Source organism: Chiloscyllium punctatum, chromosome 17 (genome assembly GCF_047496795.1).
Source record: "Chiloscyllium punctatum isolate Juve2018m chromosome 17, sChiPun1.3, whole genome shotgun sequence".
In the NCBI taxonomy this organism is placed as follows: Eukaryota; Metazoa; Chordata; class Chondrichthyes; order Orectolobiformes; family Hemiscylliidae; genus Chiloscyllium; species Chiloscyllium punctatum.
Window position 1 is genome coordinate 74,109,938 of NC_092755.1, and position 18,641 is coordinate 74,128,578.

General features: G+C 39.7%; 2 protein-coding genes across 5 annotated transcripts in view; one reads left to right on the top strand and one right to left on the bottom strand.

Moving 5' to 3' along the window:
* rnf34a (ring finger protein 34a) overlaps positions 1–14,866 on the bottom strand; it is a 33,297-nt gene extending 18,431 nt beyond the window's left edge. The window contains exons 1-3 of one of the 4 annotated variants that reach the window (XM_072587474.1): positions 14,847–14,866; positions 9,331–9,549; positions 7,107–7,499 (exon numbers count right to left, since the gene is read on the bottom strand). In XM_072587474.1, coding sequence (XP_072443575.1) covers positions 7,107–7,499; positions 9,331–9,534 — 597 coding nt within the window. In that variant the 5' untranslated portion in view covers positions 9,535–9,549; positions 14,847–14,866. Of the gene's footprint in view, positions 1–7,106; positions 7,500–9,330; positions 9,550–12,657; positions 12,789–14,337; positions 14,776–14,846 lie in introns of those variants that run through there. The other 3 variants (XM_072587475.1, XM_072587472.1, XM_072587473.1) reach the window with 3 other exon arrangements.
* Positions 14,867–15,059: 193 nt separating this feature from the next.
* Positions 15,060–18,641, top strand: part of anapc5 (anaphase promoting complex subunit 5) — a 54,725-nt gene continuing 51,143 nt past the window's right edge. Inside the window, exons 1-2 of the mRNA XM_072587477.1 lie at positions 15,060–15,845; positions 16,820–16,899. Of these exons, the coding sequence (XP_072443578.1) occupies positions 15,633–15,845; positions 16,820–16,899 (293 nt within the window). The 5' untranslated portion in view covers positions 15,060–15,632. The remainder of the gene's footprint in view (positions 15,846–16,819; positions 16,900–18,641) is intronic.

Here is an 18,641-nt window from a genome sequence, read left to right on the forward strand (position 1 = left end):
AATGTAGCTGAATCAGAGACAAGATCCTGAATCTAAATAGAGGTAACTATAAAGGTAGGACGCACAAATTGCTTGAGATATTTAGGGGAACATTACTTAAAGGGATGATGCTGGAAAGGCAATGGCAGACAATCAAAAAGTGCATGGGTGAACTGCAATGGTTTATTTCTGTTAGGTGCAAAATTAAAATGGGAAAGATGGCCAAACCATGGCTTACAAGGGAAATTAGAGGCAGTATTAGATTCAAGGAAGAGATACACATTGATCAGAAAAAGCAAATGACATCAGTTTAGAATTCAGCAAAGAAAAGCGAAGGGATTGATTGGAGGGAAAATATAGTAAAACAGCAAGCCTACAGAGAACATAAAATTTACTGTAAATGTTTCAATAGTTATGTGAAGAGAAAAGAATTGGTGAAGACAAATGTAGATCACCTTACAGTCAGAAACAGGGGAATTTATTATGAGGAAGCAAGGAAAGGGTGGCAGGGTAGCATTATTGATACAAGATGGAATAAATACAATTGCAGAAATAATCTTGAAACAGAAGACACAGAATTCATGTGGGTGGAGGGACGAAATGAAAAGGGCAAGACAACACCGATAGGAGCAATATAAAGATCCCCTAACAGTAGCTACACTGGAACAGAGAATAAATCAGGAAATAATGAGGGCATGTAAAAAAGACAGTATATTAATCATGAATGATTTTACATTTTCATGTAGTTTGGGATAGTTAGATTGGCAGCGGAATCTATGATGAAAAATTCAGTGTATTCAGAATAGTTACCTAGAACAGTGTGTCATTGAACCAACCAGGATCAGTTTCTTTTGAATCTGGTGGCATGTAGTAAAGTGTGTCAGAGTAAGAGACCCCCTTGGAAACAGTGACCATAATATGGTAGAATTTAACATTCAGTGAGAGGCAGGAACTTAGGTCAGAAACAACTGCGTAATTACCCTTAATTAAATTTGGCAAAGGATTGAGGCCACAATTGGCTGAAGGGTGGACTGGGAAAGGAGTTGAGCAGCAAAATGATTGAGGATCATAGGCAGCAATGTTCATGGCACACAACAAATAAATATTCCAGCAAGGAGGATTCTTGAATAGGGATAAGTCAACCATGGCTAACCAAAGAGGTTAACAATAGCACCAGATTGAAAGAAAAAAATATAATGCAACAAAAATTAGTGGTGTGCCAGAACACTAGAAATGTTTTGAAAACCAAGGGCTATTAAAAAAAACTAAATCTAGTAAATAAATAAAATAATAACATGACAGACAACAAAAGATTCTTTAAATACATAAAAAGGAAGAGAGAAGCCAAAGTGAACATAGACTCCTTGGGGATGATACTGGGGAAAATAATAATGAGGAACCTCAGGGAATGGCAGATGAATTGAATAAATACTTAGTATTAGTCTTCACAGTGGAAGACATTAATAATGTCCCAAAATTATGAAATATTCACATCAAATAGGAGAAGAAATAAATGATTAGATTCCCTACAGTGTGGAAACAGGCCCTTCAGCCCAAACTGACCCTCCGAAGAGTAACCCACCCAGACCCATTTCCCTCTGACTAATGCACCTAACACTATGGACAATTTAGCAGGGCCAATCCACCTGCCCTGCACATATTTGGACTGTGGGAGGAAACCAGAGCACCTGGAAGAAACCCACGCAGACACAGGGAGAATATGCAAACTCCACACAGACGGTCACCCAACGCTGGAATCGAACCTGGGACCCTGGTGCTGTGAGGCAGCAGTGCTAACCACTGAGCCACCATGCCCCCTCACCTCTAGTGAAATACAATACATTTCACATTTCGAGGATAAAAAGTTCTAGGAGGAAAAAAAAACGGTGGTGCTGGTTGGGGGTGGGGAGAACAGAAAGACACAGAAGCACCAGCGTTTATAATACCTCTTCCTGGTCCTGATCCTCAACACCCTCAAAACAACAGATTTCACTGTTTCTGATGGTAAATCTTTGTGAAGCTCAGTCTTCATAAATACAACTTAGGCCAAGCTCTATGCAATGCATGCCCAATTCACAGGATATAATGAAGTGACAAAGAAGAGTGACGCCTTTAAATGATCACCACCTAAAACCACACTCCTTTTTGATTTTAAATGTGATAATTAGTGATTTCTTGGTTGATATACCTTAAGTAATAAATAATTTTACTTTAACAGCGTGCTTTAACATCAAATAAGCAAAACTAATGTGCCTTAAATAAACAGACTAACTGAAGATGCTATAACCAGCAACTCAAATAAATGGACAATGGTTATCCTTTAAATGTGGACATTTTAATTGATGGGGAAGGAGTTGGAATTCTAACCAACTAAAGTGACAAAGAATCTCTAACATTTTCACTAAATGACCATAAGACCATAAGACATAGGAGTGGAAGCAAGGCCATTCGGCCCATCGAGTTCACTCCACCATTCAATCATGGCTGATGGGCATTTCAACTCCACTTACCCGCATTCTCCCCGTAGCCCTTAATTCCTTGTGACATCAAGAATTTATCAATCTCTGCCTTGAAGACATTTAGCGTCCCGGCCTCCACTGCACTCCACGGCAATAATCTCTGGCTGAAGAAATGTCTCCGCATTTCTATTCTGAATTTACCCCCTCTAATTCTAAGGCTGTGTCCACGGGTCCTAAGCACCACTAATCCAGAATCTGGTTTCCCAGCATCTGCAGTCATTGTTTTTACCTAGTCTCCTCGCCTAACGGAACCAATTTCCTAGCATCCACCCTTTCCAAGCCATGTATTATCTTGTAAGTTTCTATTAGATCTCCCCTTAATCTTCTAAACTCCAATGAATACAATCCCAGGATCCTCAGCCGTTCCTCGTATGTTAGACCTACCATTCCAGGGATCATCCGTGTGAATCTCCGCTGGACATGCTCCAGTGCCAGTATGCCCTTCTGGAGGTGTGGCGACCAAAACTGGACACAGTACTCCAAATGGGGCCTAACCAGAGCTTTGTAAAGTCTCAGTAGCACAACGGTGCTTTTATATTCCAACCCTCGAGATAAATGACAACATTGCATTCGCTTTCTTAATCACGGACTCAACCTGCATGTTTACCTTCAGAGAATCCTCGACTAGCACTCCCAGATCCCTTTGTACTTTGGCTTTATGAATTTCTCACAGTTTAGAAAGTAGTCCATGCTTGTATTCTTTTTTCCAAAGTGCAAGACCTCGCATTTGCTCACATTGAATTCCATCAGCCATTTCCTGGACCACTCTCCCAAACTGTCTAGATCCTTCTGCAGCCTCCCCACTTCCTCGGTACTACCTACCTGTCCACCTAACTTCGTATCATCGGCAAACTTCGCTAGAATGCCCCCAGTCCCTTCATCCAGATCATTAATATATAACGTGAACAGCTGCGGCCCCAACACTAAACCCTGCGGGACACCGCTTGTCACCAGTTGCCATTCCGAAAAAGAATCTTTTATCCCAACTCTCTGCCTTCTGTCAGACAGCCAATCCTTAATCCATACCAGTAGCTCACCTCGAACACCATGGGCCCTCACCTTACTCAGCAGCCTCCCATGTGGCACCTTATCAAAGGCCTTTTGGAAGTCTAGATAGACCACATCCACTCGGTTTCCCTGGTCTAACCTACTTGTCAACTCTTCAAAGAATTCCAACAGGTTTGTCAGGCACGACCTCCCTTTACTAAATCCATGTTGACTTGTTCTAATCTGACCCTGCTCTTGCAAGAATTTAGAAACCTCATCCTTAATGATGGATTCTAGAATTTTACCAACAACCGAGGTTAGGCTAATTGGCCTATAATTTTCCATCTTTTGTCTTGATCCTTTTTTGAACATGGGGGTTACAACAGCGATCTTCCAATCATCCGGGACTTTCCCTGACTCCAGTGACTTTTGAAAGATCTCAACTAATGCCTCCGCTATTTCCTCAGCCACCTCCCTCAGAACGCTAGGATGTAGCCCATCGGGGCCAGGAGATTTATAATTTTAAGACCTTTTAGCTTTTCTAGCACTTTCTCTTTTGTAATGGCAACCATACTCAACTCAGCCCCCTGACTCCCTTTAATTTTTGGGATATTACTCATGTCTTCCACTGTGAAGACTGACGCAAAGTACTTATTAAGTTCTTCAGCTATTTCCTTATCTCCCATCACTAGGCTTCCAGCATTAGTTTGAAGTAGCCCGATGTCTACTTTTGCCTGTCATTTGTTTCTTATGTATTGAAAATGACAGTAACATCTGTCAACCGTTCGAAGGTCATTACACATGACTGAATTACTATGTTCAGAAAGGTTTGTGTGACTACACACAGTTACAGCTACAGAAATATCTCCAGAAAATTTCTTTACTTTTTTCACCTATCAACATGCACACACATGCAAAGTCTCAAAGGAGTACCTACTAAAATACCGGACCAGACTATGCTCATAATGATGAAGAAATTGCCAGTATTCACCATAATTACTTCTGAAACTGGCAAACATATTTTGGCATTCACTGCTAAACAAAGAAATCCTGAAATGCAGTCAGTGCTTTAGGTTGTATCAGAAAGTTGAGTTTTCTCCACACAGCAATCAATTAAAAATCACTAAATGATAACTTGCCCTTATATTTTATTTAATTTATCTCTGTAACTCCCCTTGAATAACAAATTATACCTTGTTCAGTAAGATATATCTTTTAACAGCTTACTAAGTTGATCTGTACTTCTGAACAGCCTCATTAGCCTTGAAAACCTAATGCATATTTGTGGGATGTCTATTTTGCCCATTAAAAACTCACTAATTTTAAGAAGTTTGATATTTTAGCTTCTATCATAATTCCATGAGTAACACCCAATCATGTCTTTCACGTTCTAAAATTATAATTAAATTGTGGAAAAGCAATGTATTTTACTTTCTTTTTTCAGTTTGGGAATTCAATATGATTGGCTGCTTACCATGTTCAATGACACTTCCATTGTTAAATTCCTGGAGATCCCTTTGACTTGTGCCAAATTAGTGGCAAGAAGAAATTAATGTTATGAAAATCACTAAACCTTTGTGGGCAAATTTCTGTGGGATCAGCACTGAATGCTGCCACTCTGCTGCTGATTTTTTTTTAAAGAATAATTGTTGACTTGGATTTTACAGTCTTCAGATAAAACCAGTAGAACTGTCATTTAGAAAATGTTCAGCCTTCAAGTAACATTGCTTGAAGAGCAGTCAAGAATCTTTGCAGTTATTCCATAGAGATACAAATCTGCCAGCCACAGAAAAGTAGCCTCTGACTGGCAAAGAATCAAAGAAAAACATTGTTATCTGACTAAAGTTTCTTGTATTAAAAAGACATGAAATAATACATTCCAGTTCAAAAAGCAGCCAGAATAAGAAAGTTAATAATAAAAACATATTAAAGAAGGAATTGGTGCTAGGCTATAGGATATGTGCAGAAGAAAAATAAAACCAGTACAAACAAACAGTCACATTAGTCAAGGAAATTATAATCTCAAAAACAATTTTCTCCAAACACTTGGCTGTTTGAATTTGAGGATCAAATGATGATTTCTTAGCTTACAGTACTGAATGAATATAGTGAGAAAATTCAGATATTCTGACTTCCAATTATAAATTAAAAGTATAATTTAGACTGCATCACTACTTTAATATCACTACTTTAGTAATGTAAAAACATCTAGAAAGTCAGTTGATATTTTTCATATTAAATTATAAAAGTAACAGGTCAAAGAAATAGGGAAGAGTGAAATTATTGAGTATAACAGATATAGGATTTTTGCTGTTTTCTCAACTAGTGTTGCAAATCAGAAAAAGATTTTGAAACATAGGGTGAAACTACAGCTGAAATTATCCCATACTATTGTGTTCACCACCCGTTGAGAAAAAGAACAGGAAATGACATCACCAACCCAAAGAAAACCAAACACATAAATAGAAAGCAGGAATCATGTACACTGCTTCACTTGAGGCCCACTGTTGTCTGTATCACAGACCAACTATCTTGCTGACTGAGATGTAATAGATGAAATAAAGAATTTTGGGGTAATTTCTTCAGCAGTGATGAGAATGTGGAACATGAAACCCCATGGATAATTGAAACATACAGTACTGTTGCATTTCAGGAGAGACTTCATCCATGTCAGAGAAAGGAACAGATGTACTTGACCAGGTAGTAAAAAGGTAAGAGTGGGAGGCAGCTTTGTTAGATTATAAATATGGTAATGACATTAAACAACTTACAATGAATAGCCTGATCTTATGCTCTAGAATTTATGTGCTTCTGACTGCAAACCACTTGCTCCTTAATAGCCTAGGGTTTCTTATCCTCTGTTACTCAACATCTTATTCTTTGATAATAAACAATTCCAGAAGTACTTGATTGTTTAAAATATTTCTTAGCAAATTTAAACTACACATTGCTAACCAGATGTATCTTGCTGATTATTGTTTTAATTCAAAGCGATTTCTAATGTTTTAATTTGCAATTGTATACAACAGGTTTTACTGTGAAATTATTTCCAATGTGCTTTTTTTAAAATCACTTCCTTCTTTCCTATACCAGGCAGTATCAAAGAATTACCATAATCATCTTACTTCAGCAAGTAAAGTAATGCTGTAACTTTATTTTGTGTGTGGTTTAAATGTAATTCATAAGGAATTATGCAAACAAAACAAGACTAATTTTGCAAAACTAGAAATGTCAACCTCTGAAAATGTTTTCAGTATAAGTATTGCATGAAATTCTGGGAGACATTAACATGACAAAATGCATAAGAATGGTGTCCACAATGGGTTTTATCATCTCCGTAGATGAGAATAATAAAAGTATGTCTCCTAAATATTACAGAAAATGGTGTATTCAGGTTTTGGTACACTGTTCCAATGTATTCAAGAATGCTATTAGTGCGGCATACATATTTGGTTACAAACATTACTGCCTGTATTCTCTTTGTTGCTTAAGAATGCTGAAAATTTAGCAAATTAAGACTATTTTTTAAAAGATATAACTGGATTCTGAATGTATTTGTAAAAGACATACAAGTGGTCTCTTTTTCAAAACAAAATTCAACACATTTGAAAAGTTATCTACCTGATGCATGTTTGGAGTTCCTGAGGTGGGTCTTTCATTGGAGGAAATCCCCTGAGAAGGTGATGCTGCTGATGCTGAGGCAGTGGCAGGAGGGTTAGTATAAAATTGTGAACTCTGAGACCTTGAGTGAATATTCTCTGTGTCTGATCCATCAGCATCAGATTCATGATGGCTCAATACAAGCTGTACTAAGTCCTCTTTTTCACAACATGTTTCTATGGGTATATTTCTTAAGCTTAGATACTGACGTAGATCTTTGACCTTTATTTTCATAAGCTCATTACGCTGGAAGGAAGTTTGTTGCAACACTTGGCAGGTATAGCATCTTCGTAGACTTTCTTGCATCACTGAACAGAATGAACAGAAATTCTTCTTGCAGTCCTTACATACATACTGGCAAACAAAAGACGAATACATTTAGAGAGTGCACTTCACCAGTTGAACCCCTCCCTAGTGAAACAACTACAGTATACAACCTTAGATCACATCTCCATTAAATTAAGGTTAAGATGAGCTCTAATAGAAATGTGTAAAGTTTGGTAGAATTATTTTTAAAAAGCTAATAAACATTTTCAGTCAGTGAGTCAATAATCTATCTTATAACAACGCACTCCTATATAATGTGCAACATATCATGATTTTGGTTATGATTATAGTGAATTGTCTATGATATATTTTTGGATTGAATTAGCATGTGTCGATTTTTAGCAATAGCTGTAAATTTATGAGTCTTATTAATTGTTACATGCCCCTTTATCTGTTCAATCAAAGCAGTGATGCTAGGCTTCCTTCTAAGGAGTTACTTCAGTATATAAGGGAAACATCTGCAAAACTATGACAACATAATTATAGAAACAAAATATAGGGGATTCATAGCAAGTGGAATGAAAACTACCTTCATAACTAACTACATAAAATATTCTAATAGAATTAGTCAGCCATTAATAGAAGAAAGTGGAAAACTTGTAAATATATTGACTACCCTCCTAAAATATTTGACTTGTCAATAGCTAACAGAACTAGAAATGTTTGTAATGAGACATTAAAATTTACATAAGTAATGACTGGATTTGCCTTTTGAACATTGAACAGTACAGCACAGTATTAGGCCCTTAATTGCTCGAATTTGTGTCGACCTTTTATCCTCTTCTAAGATCACACTAACGTACATACTGTCATCCATGTGCCTATCCAAGTGTTGCTCTGATGTCCCTAATATATCAGACTCTACTACTGCTGCTGGTAGTGCATTCCATGCACCCACCATTCTCTGTGTAAAGAGCCTACCTCTGACATCTCCCCTCAACCTTCTACCAATTACCTTAAAACAATGCCCTCTTGTGATAGCCATTTATGCCCTGGGAAAAAAATCTCTAGCTATCCACTCTGTCTACACCTCTCATCATCTTGTACACCTCTAATCCTTCATCGCTCCAATGACAGAAGCCCTATCTCCCTCAAACTTTCTTCATAAGACATGTCCTCCAGTTCAGGCAGCATCCTGGTAAATCTCTTCTGTACCCTTTCTACAGCTTCCATATTCTTCCTACAATGTGGCGACCAGAACTGAACACAATTTTCAAAGTGTGGTATAACTAGGGATTTATAGAGCTGCAGCATAACCTCGCAGCTCTTAAACGCAATCCCCCTGCTAACGAAAGCCGCACCTTATGCCTTCTAAACAACCTACCAACTTGGGTGGAACTTGGAGGGATCTGTGGATGTGGATCCCAAGATCCCACTGTTCCTCCACACTGCCAAGAATCCTGCCTTTAACCCTGTAATCTGCATTCAAATTTGACCTTCCAAAATGAATCACCTCAACACTTTTCCATGTTGAACTCCAGTTGCCACTTCTCAGCCCAATTCTGCATTCTGTCAATGTCCCGTTGCTATCTGACACCTTCCTTTCAATATTTTTTCACTATTATAATTATAATGAACAATCAGGAATTCTTAGATTCAAGTTCTGTATTAAAGACTCAATATAAATAGAAGTTTCAGTCATTATTAATTCACAAAAAAATCAAATTGCTTAAAATAAACTTAAATCTGGCAGCCTGTCACAAAAATCTTAATTCTACACCATTATCTATGAAAGGAAATCATATGACCTGCTACAAATTTATCTTTTTTTTAAAATTCTTGCTCTCTGACCTTGCTTATGGATACTAATTTAGATGTATAGCAAATTTAATTTTAAAAAAAGTTTTATCAAACTCACCTTCTTCCTAAGAAAAGAAAAGGCCTGTCCACAGCCTTTACAGACTATATTTTGGACTTCTGGCATTGGTGAGGGATATGAAGAGTATCCTGTGCTGTGGGCAAATCTGAATGGACCTGTACCTCCGCTAAATCCAGGTTGCTGGCCACGCACTGTTCCAGTACCCATTACTTCATTCAGCAGACCACAACATGAAGCCCACATCGATGTGGCCCCAGCCTGTGAAACACACAAATTCAGTTCATACAGAAGTGCATTGCTTAAGAAACATATTCAATATATTAATCAACAAACTGCAAACATCTCGAAACACTCAAGCATTTTAATAAATAGTTTAATTTGGCATGCTAACCACCTGAAGCGGTTTGATTTTCTCTCATCTAGATAAAGTCAATTGTAAAGTGTTGGCACTGTGGGTTTTATACTGGTCATGACAAAAAGCAGTAAAATATTTGTTATAAGAACATTAGAAATAGGAGCAGGAGTAGGCCATCTGGCCTTTCGAGCCTGCTCTGCCGTTCAGTATGATCATGGCTGATCTTATTGTGGCCTCAGCTCCATTTACCCACACTCTTACCATAACTCTTAAATTCCTTTACTGTTCAAAAAAACAATTTTAGCTTTAAAAATATTCATTGAGGAAGCCTCAACTACTTCACTGGGCATAGAATTCCACAGATTCACAACCCTCTAGGTGAAGTTCCTTCTCAATTCAATCCTAAATCTGCTCCGCCTAATTTTAAGGCTCTGCCCTCTTGTCCTAGTTTCACCCGCCAGTGGAAACATCTCTCTACTTCTATCTTATCTACTCCCTTCATAAATTTTATATGTTTCTGTAAGATTCCCCCCTCATTCTTCTAAATTCTAATGGATATAATCCCAGTCTACTCAGTCTCTCCTGATAAGTCAACCCTCTCAACTCTGGAGTCAATCTAGTGAACCTCCTCTGCACCCCCTCTAGTGCCAGTATATATGTATCCTTTCTCAAGTAAGGAGACCAAAACAGCACACAGTACTCCAGGTGTGGCCTCACCAGCACCCTGTACAGTTGCAACATAACCTCCCTGCTTTTAAACTCAATTCCAAGTGTTCAGAAAAGATTTACAAGGACATTGCCAGGGTTGGAGGATTTGAGCTATAGGGTGAGGGTGAATAGGCTAGGGCTGTTTTCCCTGGAGCATCGGAGGCTGAGGTGTGACCTTATAGAGGTTTATAAAATCATGAGGGGCATAGGTAGGATAAAGAGACAGTCTTTTCCCCGGGGTAGTCCAGAACTAGAGGGCATAGGTTTAGGGTGAGAGGGGAAAGATATAAAAGAGACCTAAGTGGCAACTTTTTCACGCAGAGGGTGGTACGTGTATGGAATGAGCTGCCACAGGAAGTGGTGGAGACTAGTACAATTGCAACATTTAAAAGGCATCTGGATGGGTATATGAATAGGAAGGGTTTGGAGGGATATAGGCCAGGTGCTGGCAGGTGGAACTAGATTGGGTCGGCATGGACAAGTTGGACCGAAGGGTCTGTTTCCATGCTGTACAGCTCTATGGCTCTGTGACTTTAGCAATGAAGGACAAAATTCCATTTGCCTTCTTAATTACCTGCTGTACCTGCAGACCAACCTTACGTGATTCATGCACAAGGACACCCAGATAGTAGCATACTGCATTTCTTTTACCTTTCAAGTAATAGCCCTTTTTACTGTTATTCCTCCCAAAATGGATTACTTCACATTTATTAACATTTGCCAGATCTTTGCCCACTCATAAACTATGTCCCACTGCAAAGTCCATTATCCTCATTGCTCTCTCACTCTTCTTAGTGTAATCCACAAACTTTGACACACCATGCATGGTCCCCAACTCCAAATCTATGTTAATTGTGAATAATTGTGCTCCCAACACTGATCCCTGAGGCACACCACTAGTCATTGATTGCCAACCAGAAAAATCAATTATTTATCCCCATTCTTTGCTTCCTGTTAGTTAAACAATCCTCTATCTATTCTAATATATAATACCATCTTTATCTTATGCAGCAGCCTTATTGCAGGTCTCAACCTCAGGAATTACCTCCTTAAATTCATTTCCTTTTATAGGACATTTACAATCTGCCTTTTTGTCCAAGATTTAGTTTGCTTGATTAAATGTATCCTCCTTTGGTTTAATCTCAATTATTGTCTGATCAGTTTGAGAAATTACATTACATTAAAAGGCATTTTGTAAAAGCAGATAACTTATGTTAGCTAATTAAAATCAGTCTCATGATATTTTTAAATACACATTCATTTTCACTTGCGAAATAGGCTTATTGAAATCATCAGGAGAAAGTGAGGGCTGCAGATGCTGGAGTATCAGAGTCAAAAAGTGTGGTTTTGGAAAAGCACGACAGGTAACGTAGCATCCGAGGTACACGACAGTCGACTTTTCGGGCTTAAGCCCCTCATCAGGAATGTGAAATCATCAGCCTATTTCCGCTACTGATGCTTAATTTCTCCCACCGGCAAGGCTGGACTGAGATGTAGGAATGAATAATTTGCGAATCCCAATATAATGTGTGTAAAACAGTGTTATATAGGTTATGTCGATGCACCTGTTATATTCGAAAATTGAAAGAAACGTCTTTCATTAATTGTAAGATCTAAACGATAGTAATTCATCACTCGGATTACAATTTATATTCAAAATTTTAACAGGCTAAATTATACAGTAGCTGTATTTCACGAAAACGTCAACTACATTGAAGTGGGCTAGACACTTTTCACAGTTCAACCATGTAGAGGTCAAAAGCATCAAAATCGACATACCTTGAAATATTATGAGCACAATCAAACGACGAAGAAAACATAAATGTTGTCAACTACTGATCACAGACATTCTGGAATTCTATATTTTACATTCTGTTACATTCCTCTCCTTTCAAATCTTAAATCGGGCAAACACAGACAGCAAAGGCATCTCGCTCCCTTTGCTGCTGTCCCGGGTAAATAACACACCTCACTCGCTTATACTGTGGTACAAATGTCAAAATTAAAGTAAAACCAACACCATCAGTAAACGGCCCTCACACGCATTTCAGACGTTCAGTTCCAGCAATAACAAGGCTGCCTGCAAATGCTGTGAGATTTTCCTAAACCGGGGAGAAGGTGTTCTAAAACTGCATCAAGTCCTCTGTTCATGCCAAATATTATTGTATTTGACAATAATTCCGTATCTTGGTTGAGGCGTGGAGATGTGGGAGATAGAGGGCGGCAGCTGCATTGTTAAATTGGGGTGCTCGCTCCTTCAATGTAACAATGAAATGCTCTAAAATCAGCAACGATTCAAGTACCTTCATGACAGTCGCTCGATTCCACGTCCTGAAACTACAGCAACATGTCCGGCCTCTCGGCGCCAGAGGCTCAGGGAGCTCGAGCACAGTCCGAGACACCGTCAACCGCTCGCGCTCCTACTGCGGCTGCGCACAACCGCTCGCTAGGAAGCCTGCAGTCCAATCCGGTCAGACTGACACCCGTATCAACCAATCAGAAGCATGAGGTCACATCCCATTCGTCGGAAATGGAAAGGATCCTTTCTCTCCCTGGGTAACGTGGAGCCCGGGCTATAATTATCTGGAAATTACAGCTTGGAAACTGGCCCAACCAGTGCGGTTGAAAGGTCATCAACTTGAAATGTCGTATCAGCTATATTTTGCTTTTGTAACCGGTCTGTTATGTGGCTGACTACCGCACAAGTGTACTCAGACTCTTAATAAATCCCTTTGGATGATTTTCATTCAATCACCTATTTTGAAAACTTCAGTAGTCTTTCAGTCAATTATTACCTCCATAATGAAAGCAATCGGAAACAATGTTAAAATAATAATGTGCAGGTCAGGCAGCAATTAGAAAGGGAGAACCAGTTAACATTTCAAACCAATGACCTAGAATAAGTGAGTTATGGTTTTTCAGCACGTTCAGGGATTGGAAAGTAGGGAAATGCGTGGAGAGGAAAGAATAAACGGGAAGGACTGAGGACGTTGAATGCAGGGGAAACTAAATCGCATTATACACACATAGGAACAGCAATAGACTGAAGAGGGGTTACAGCCGAAACGTCGACTTTTGCGCCTCTTGATGCTACCCGGTTTGCTGTGTTCTTCGAGCCTCCTTTGGATTCCAGCATCTGCAGTTTTTTTTTGTTTAGTATGATCATGGCTGATCAAGTATACAAAATAATGGTATAAAGCAGAAAAGGAATGTCAATGATACTTGTAAAGGCACAGAAGATTGGTCTAAAGGAGGGTGAAATGATAACAACCAGCTGACTGAGGGGAAAAAAATTAAAACAGTGGTTATGCTTTGTCTTTGAACTTCACTCAATTTGAGTCTAGAAAGCTGAACAGTGCTTAATCAAAAAATAAGGTGACCTTACATGGAAATAAAAATCCTAAAATTCAGTTCATTCATGATTATTGGCAGCAGAATTGAAAGATGTTTTATTCTGCAGATTTATTTGTAAACTAGGTAACGTATTTGATCCAATGACCTTTTGATCACAATTCTGTGCCTTCACTAAGACCACTGAGTTCCACTTAAGTGTCTTATTCAATTGTTGCCAAAACCTTCTTCCATGCTTTCTCTCAACTTTACTCTTCCAATGCAGCCCTGGCTCATTTCCTACGTTCTAATCTCCTTAAAGTTGAGGTGATCTAAAAAGGTAACCATATCCTAAGCCAAGCAAAGTACTGGTATAGAGCACAGGGTGTTACTTTAACCCACATTAGTTATAAGCAAAACCTCAACGTTACAACTCTCATCATTGATTTAAAGTTCACGCATTCTGGATTAGTGGTGCTGGAAGAGCATAGCAGTTCAGGCAGCATCCAAGGAGCTTCGAAATCGACGTTTCGGGCAAAAGCCCTTTCGAAACGTCGATTTCGAAGCTCCTTAGATACTGCCTGAACTGCTGTGCTCTTCCAGCACCACTAATCCAGAATCTGGTTTCCAGCATCTGCAGTCATTGTTTTTACCTCAAAGTTCACGCATTGCCTCTCCTTCTCCATCTCTGCAATCTCCTCCACGTCCACAAACCTTTGAGATTTTTTTTCCCATTTCTGGGCCTTTAATACAATTCAAATTTTAATTGCTCTACCATTGCTGTCCTTTCAATTGACTGGACACTCGGTTATCTTATCGGTCATAATCACAAAACACGATATATATTAACATATTATTGTTTGGGAGTGCTTGCTTTGAGCAAACAGGCTGCTGCATTTACTTTAAGCGGCTTTAAAATGTCCTACGGTTGGGAACGGCACTAAGGGCTCTTGCCCGAAACGTCGATTTCGCTGCTCGTTGGATGCTGCCTGAACTGCTGTGCTCTTCCAGCACCACTAATCCAGAATTTGGTTTCCAGCATCTGCAGTTATTGTTTTTACCTCACTATATAAATACAAACTATTATAACATCTCATTCTTTGCATATGTGATGTACAAAACATTGATTGCACATAGCAAAGCAAACAAAAACAGAAATTACTGTAGAACTTTAAGGTCTAGCAACATGTGGAATAGAAGAGTTCACATAATGAAGACCTGTGACCCTTCCCCGGAAGTAATAGACAAGCAAGTCACACTCTGATGATGTCATCACAACATCGCGCGTGTAAATAGGAAACAGATTTTTCTCGCTAGAGACACAATACGCAGTTGTGAAAGAACGTCTCTGGAGCATGCGCAAATGTCTCGCCGGTTCGAACTGACTAATACGCGGGTGCGGACCGACTGCATGAGCGTTTACGCATGCGTAATGTAATGGCGGCCAGGATCGGAAGATTGAAATCAATGATTAAATGTGATAAATCCGTATCGCGTACTCTGACCTTTGTTCTTTGATTTTGGTGCTCTCTGATACAATAAATCCTGGCCAGAAGCAATCTAAGGGAAGTGTTCATCGTATCGATTCATATGATGCCGGGTGGTTGATTTGCGGAGCGGCGGAATGTTTTGCAATTTACAGTTTAAGATAAAACAAAATGAGTTTTGAATCTGAAGAGTGGATACCTCGTTGACTATCTTTTTCTTCCTCTCAGAAGGAAATATCTTTAACATATCGAAGTCCTTTTGGATGTATCGGTATCCGCCGTTCTTTTATTTATTTTTATGTTTTCGGTATGTAACACGGTTTTCATCAGGCCCAGAGCGGTTGTAGAGTCTGGGATGTTCATTGTCTTTGGGTCCACCAGAAAGAGTCGATTTTATTTGCTGTTCTCAAGTCGAGGACCTTGTTCTAGTTTTTAGTTGGATTTCTTGACTGTCTATTATCATGGCCAGCGTTCACGAGAGTATGTTTTTCAATCCTATGATGGCCAACGGTGTGGTTCATGCAAATATTTTTGGCATCAAAGACTGGGTAACTCCACACAAAATCTCAATTCTGGTTTTGTTGCACGAAATGGCTACTTGTAAAGGACAAGGCACTCCAGAAATCGAAACTAGACGTCTTCATATGAATAAATTGAATTTACCATTGCTGCAGGTGAGGGTGCTTTTCGAAGATGCATTTAGAGGCATAGAGATGTACAGCATGGAAACAGACGCTTCGGTCCAACCCGTCCATCCCAGCCCATATCCTTCCAAACCCTTCCTATTCATATACCCATCCAAATGCCTCTTAAATGTTGCAATTATACCAGCTTCCACCACATCCTCTGGCAGCTCATTCCATATATGTACCACCCTGTCTGTGAAAACGTTGCCCCTTAGGTCTCTTTTATATCTTTTTCCCTCTCACCCTAAACCTATGCCCTCTAATTCTGGACTCCCCAACCCCAGGGAAAAGACTTTGCCTATTTATCCTATCTATGCCCCTCATAATTTTGTAAACCTCTATAAGGTCACCCATCAGCCTCCAGCACCCCAGGGAAAACAGCCGCAGTCTGTTCAGCCTCTCCCTATAGCTCAGATCCTCCAACCCTGGCAACATCCTTGTAAATCCTTTTCTGAACCCTTTCAAGTTTCACAACATCTTTCTGATCGGAAGGAGACCAGAATTGCACGCAGTATTCCAACAGTGGCCTAGCCAATGTCCTGTACAGCCACAACATGACCTCCCAACCCCTGTACTCAATACTCTGACCAATAAAGGAAAGCATACCAAACACCTTCTTCACTATCCTATCTACCTGCGACTCCACTTTCAAGGAGCTATGAACCTGCACTCCAAGGTCTCTATTCAGCAACACTCCCTAGGACCTTACCATTAAGTGTATAAGTCCTGCTAAGATTTGCTTTCCCAAAATGCAACACTTCACATTTATCTGAATTAAACTCCATTTGCCACTTCTCAGCCCATTGGCCCATCTGGTCCCGATTCTGCTGTAGTCTGAGGTAACCCTCTTCACTGCCCATTACACCTCCAATTTTGGTGTCATCTGCAATTTTTTGAAGTCTGTTGATTTATCTTCAATTTTGGTTCTAAAATTATGAATGCACCTTACTACTTTGTTACAGGGCCCAGATATGACATTATTTCAGTTGCTTAAGACTATTGAAGAATGCTGCCCTAAACTTGCAAGTGCTGTCAGTACAAGGTAAGAAATCTGTAATAGAACTCAACTCCAGAGGTGAGGTGCACGTGACTACCCTAGACATCAAAGCTGCATTTTATTGAGTGTGGCATCACGGAACTGAAGTCAAACTAGAGTTCATGGAAATCGGAGGAAGACTTTCCTCTGGGAGAAAGTGAGGACTGCAGATGCTGGTGATCAGAGTCAAGAGCGTGGTGATGGAAAAGCACCACAGGTCGGGCAGCATTCGATGCAGCAGGCAAATCGATGTTTCGGGTGCAAGCCCTTCATCAGGAGGGTTTATGCCCCAAACGTCGATTCTCCTGCTCCTCAAATGCTGCCTGAACTGCTGTGCTTTTCCAGCACTGCACTCGACTCAACTCTGGTTTGAGTCATACCTGGCACAAAGGAAGGTAGTTGTAGCTGTTGGAGGTCTGTCATTCTAGCCTCAGGACATCTGTGCAGAAGTCCCTCAGGGCAGTATCCTCGGCCCAATCACTTTCAGCTTCTTTTTCAATAACAACCTTCCCTCCATCGTAAGGTTAGACGTGAGGATGTTTGCCAATGATTGCACAATGTCATGGAGATCTACAGTACAGAAAAAGGCCCTTTGACCTGTCAAGTTTGTGCCATTTTCTAAAACCTGACCCATAGCCTTGTAGCTTTGCACTGCAAGTGCACATCTAAATGCTTTATAAAAGGTATGAGGGTTTCTGCCTCTGCCATCCTTACAGGCAATGAGTTCCTCTGGGTGAAGAAAAACCTCCTTGCATCACCTCTAAACCTACTGCCCCTTATCTTAAATCTATGCCCATAGTCATTGATGTACACCAAGGGGAAAATTTCCTTCCTGTCTATCCTATTAGTGATCCTCAAAATTTTATACATAACAATCATGCCCCAACTCAATTTCCTGCTCTAAGGAAAACAACTGCAATCTATTTAATCTTTCTTCATAACTAAAACTCTCCCCAGCCCAAGCCATCTCCACTGCACCTTGTTCAGTGTAATGACATCCTTTCTATAATGTGGATTACAGAGTTGCATGCAATACTTTTGCTCTGACCTGAAACAACTTTTTTTTTAACAGGCTGAGTAGACCTTCCTGCTCTGAAACTCGGTTCCTCAGCTAATAAAGCTTAATCACTTTGTCTACCTGCACATGCACATCAAATTCCCACTGTTTCTGGGTGCTTACCAGGGGTCCTACCATTCATCATATATTCCTTTACCTATTTGTCTTCCCCAAGTGAATCAACTCACACTCACTGAATTCCATTTGCTAATGATTAGCCCATCTGATCAGCTCATCTGTATTCTCCTAAGGCCATCCACCTCACAATCTATTGAATCTATAATTGGAGTGAGGCAAATTTTAATGGTAGGAGACAAGAACTTTCAAAAGTTGATTGGAGGATAGACTGTTTGTAGGTAAAAGGGTGTCTGACAAGTGGGGGACATTCAAGAGTGTGATGACGAGTTCAGAGGCATTATGTTCCTGTTGAGTGAAGAGTAAGCCTGGTAAGAGTAAGGAACAATGAATGAATCAAGATATTGAGGTTCTACTGAAGAAGAAAAGAGAATCTTAGATATAGACAACTTGGTTCAGTTGGATCTCTTAATCAACATAGTGTGTGTAGGGCATTCTTAAGAGCGAAATCAAGAAGGCAAAGGGGGGATATGAGATAGCATTGGCAGATAAGGTTAAGGACAATCCAAAGAGATTCTACAAATACATTAAGAACAAGAGTGTAATTAGAGAGAGG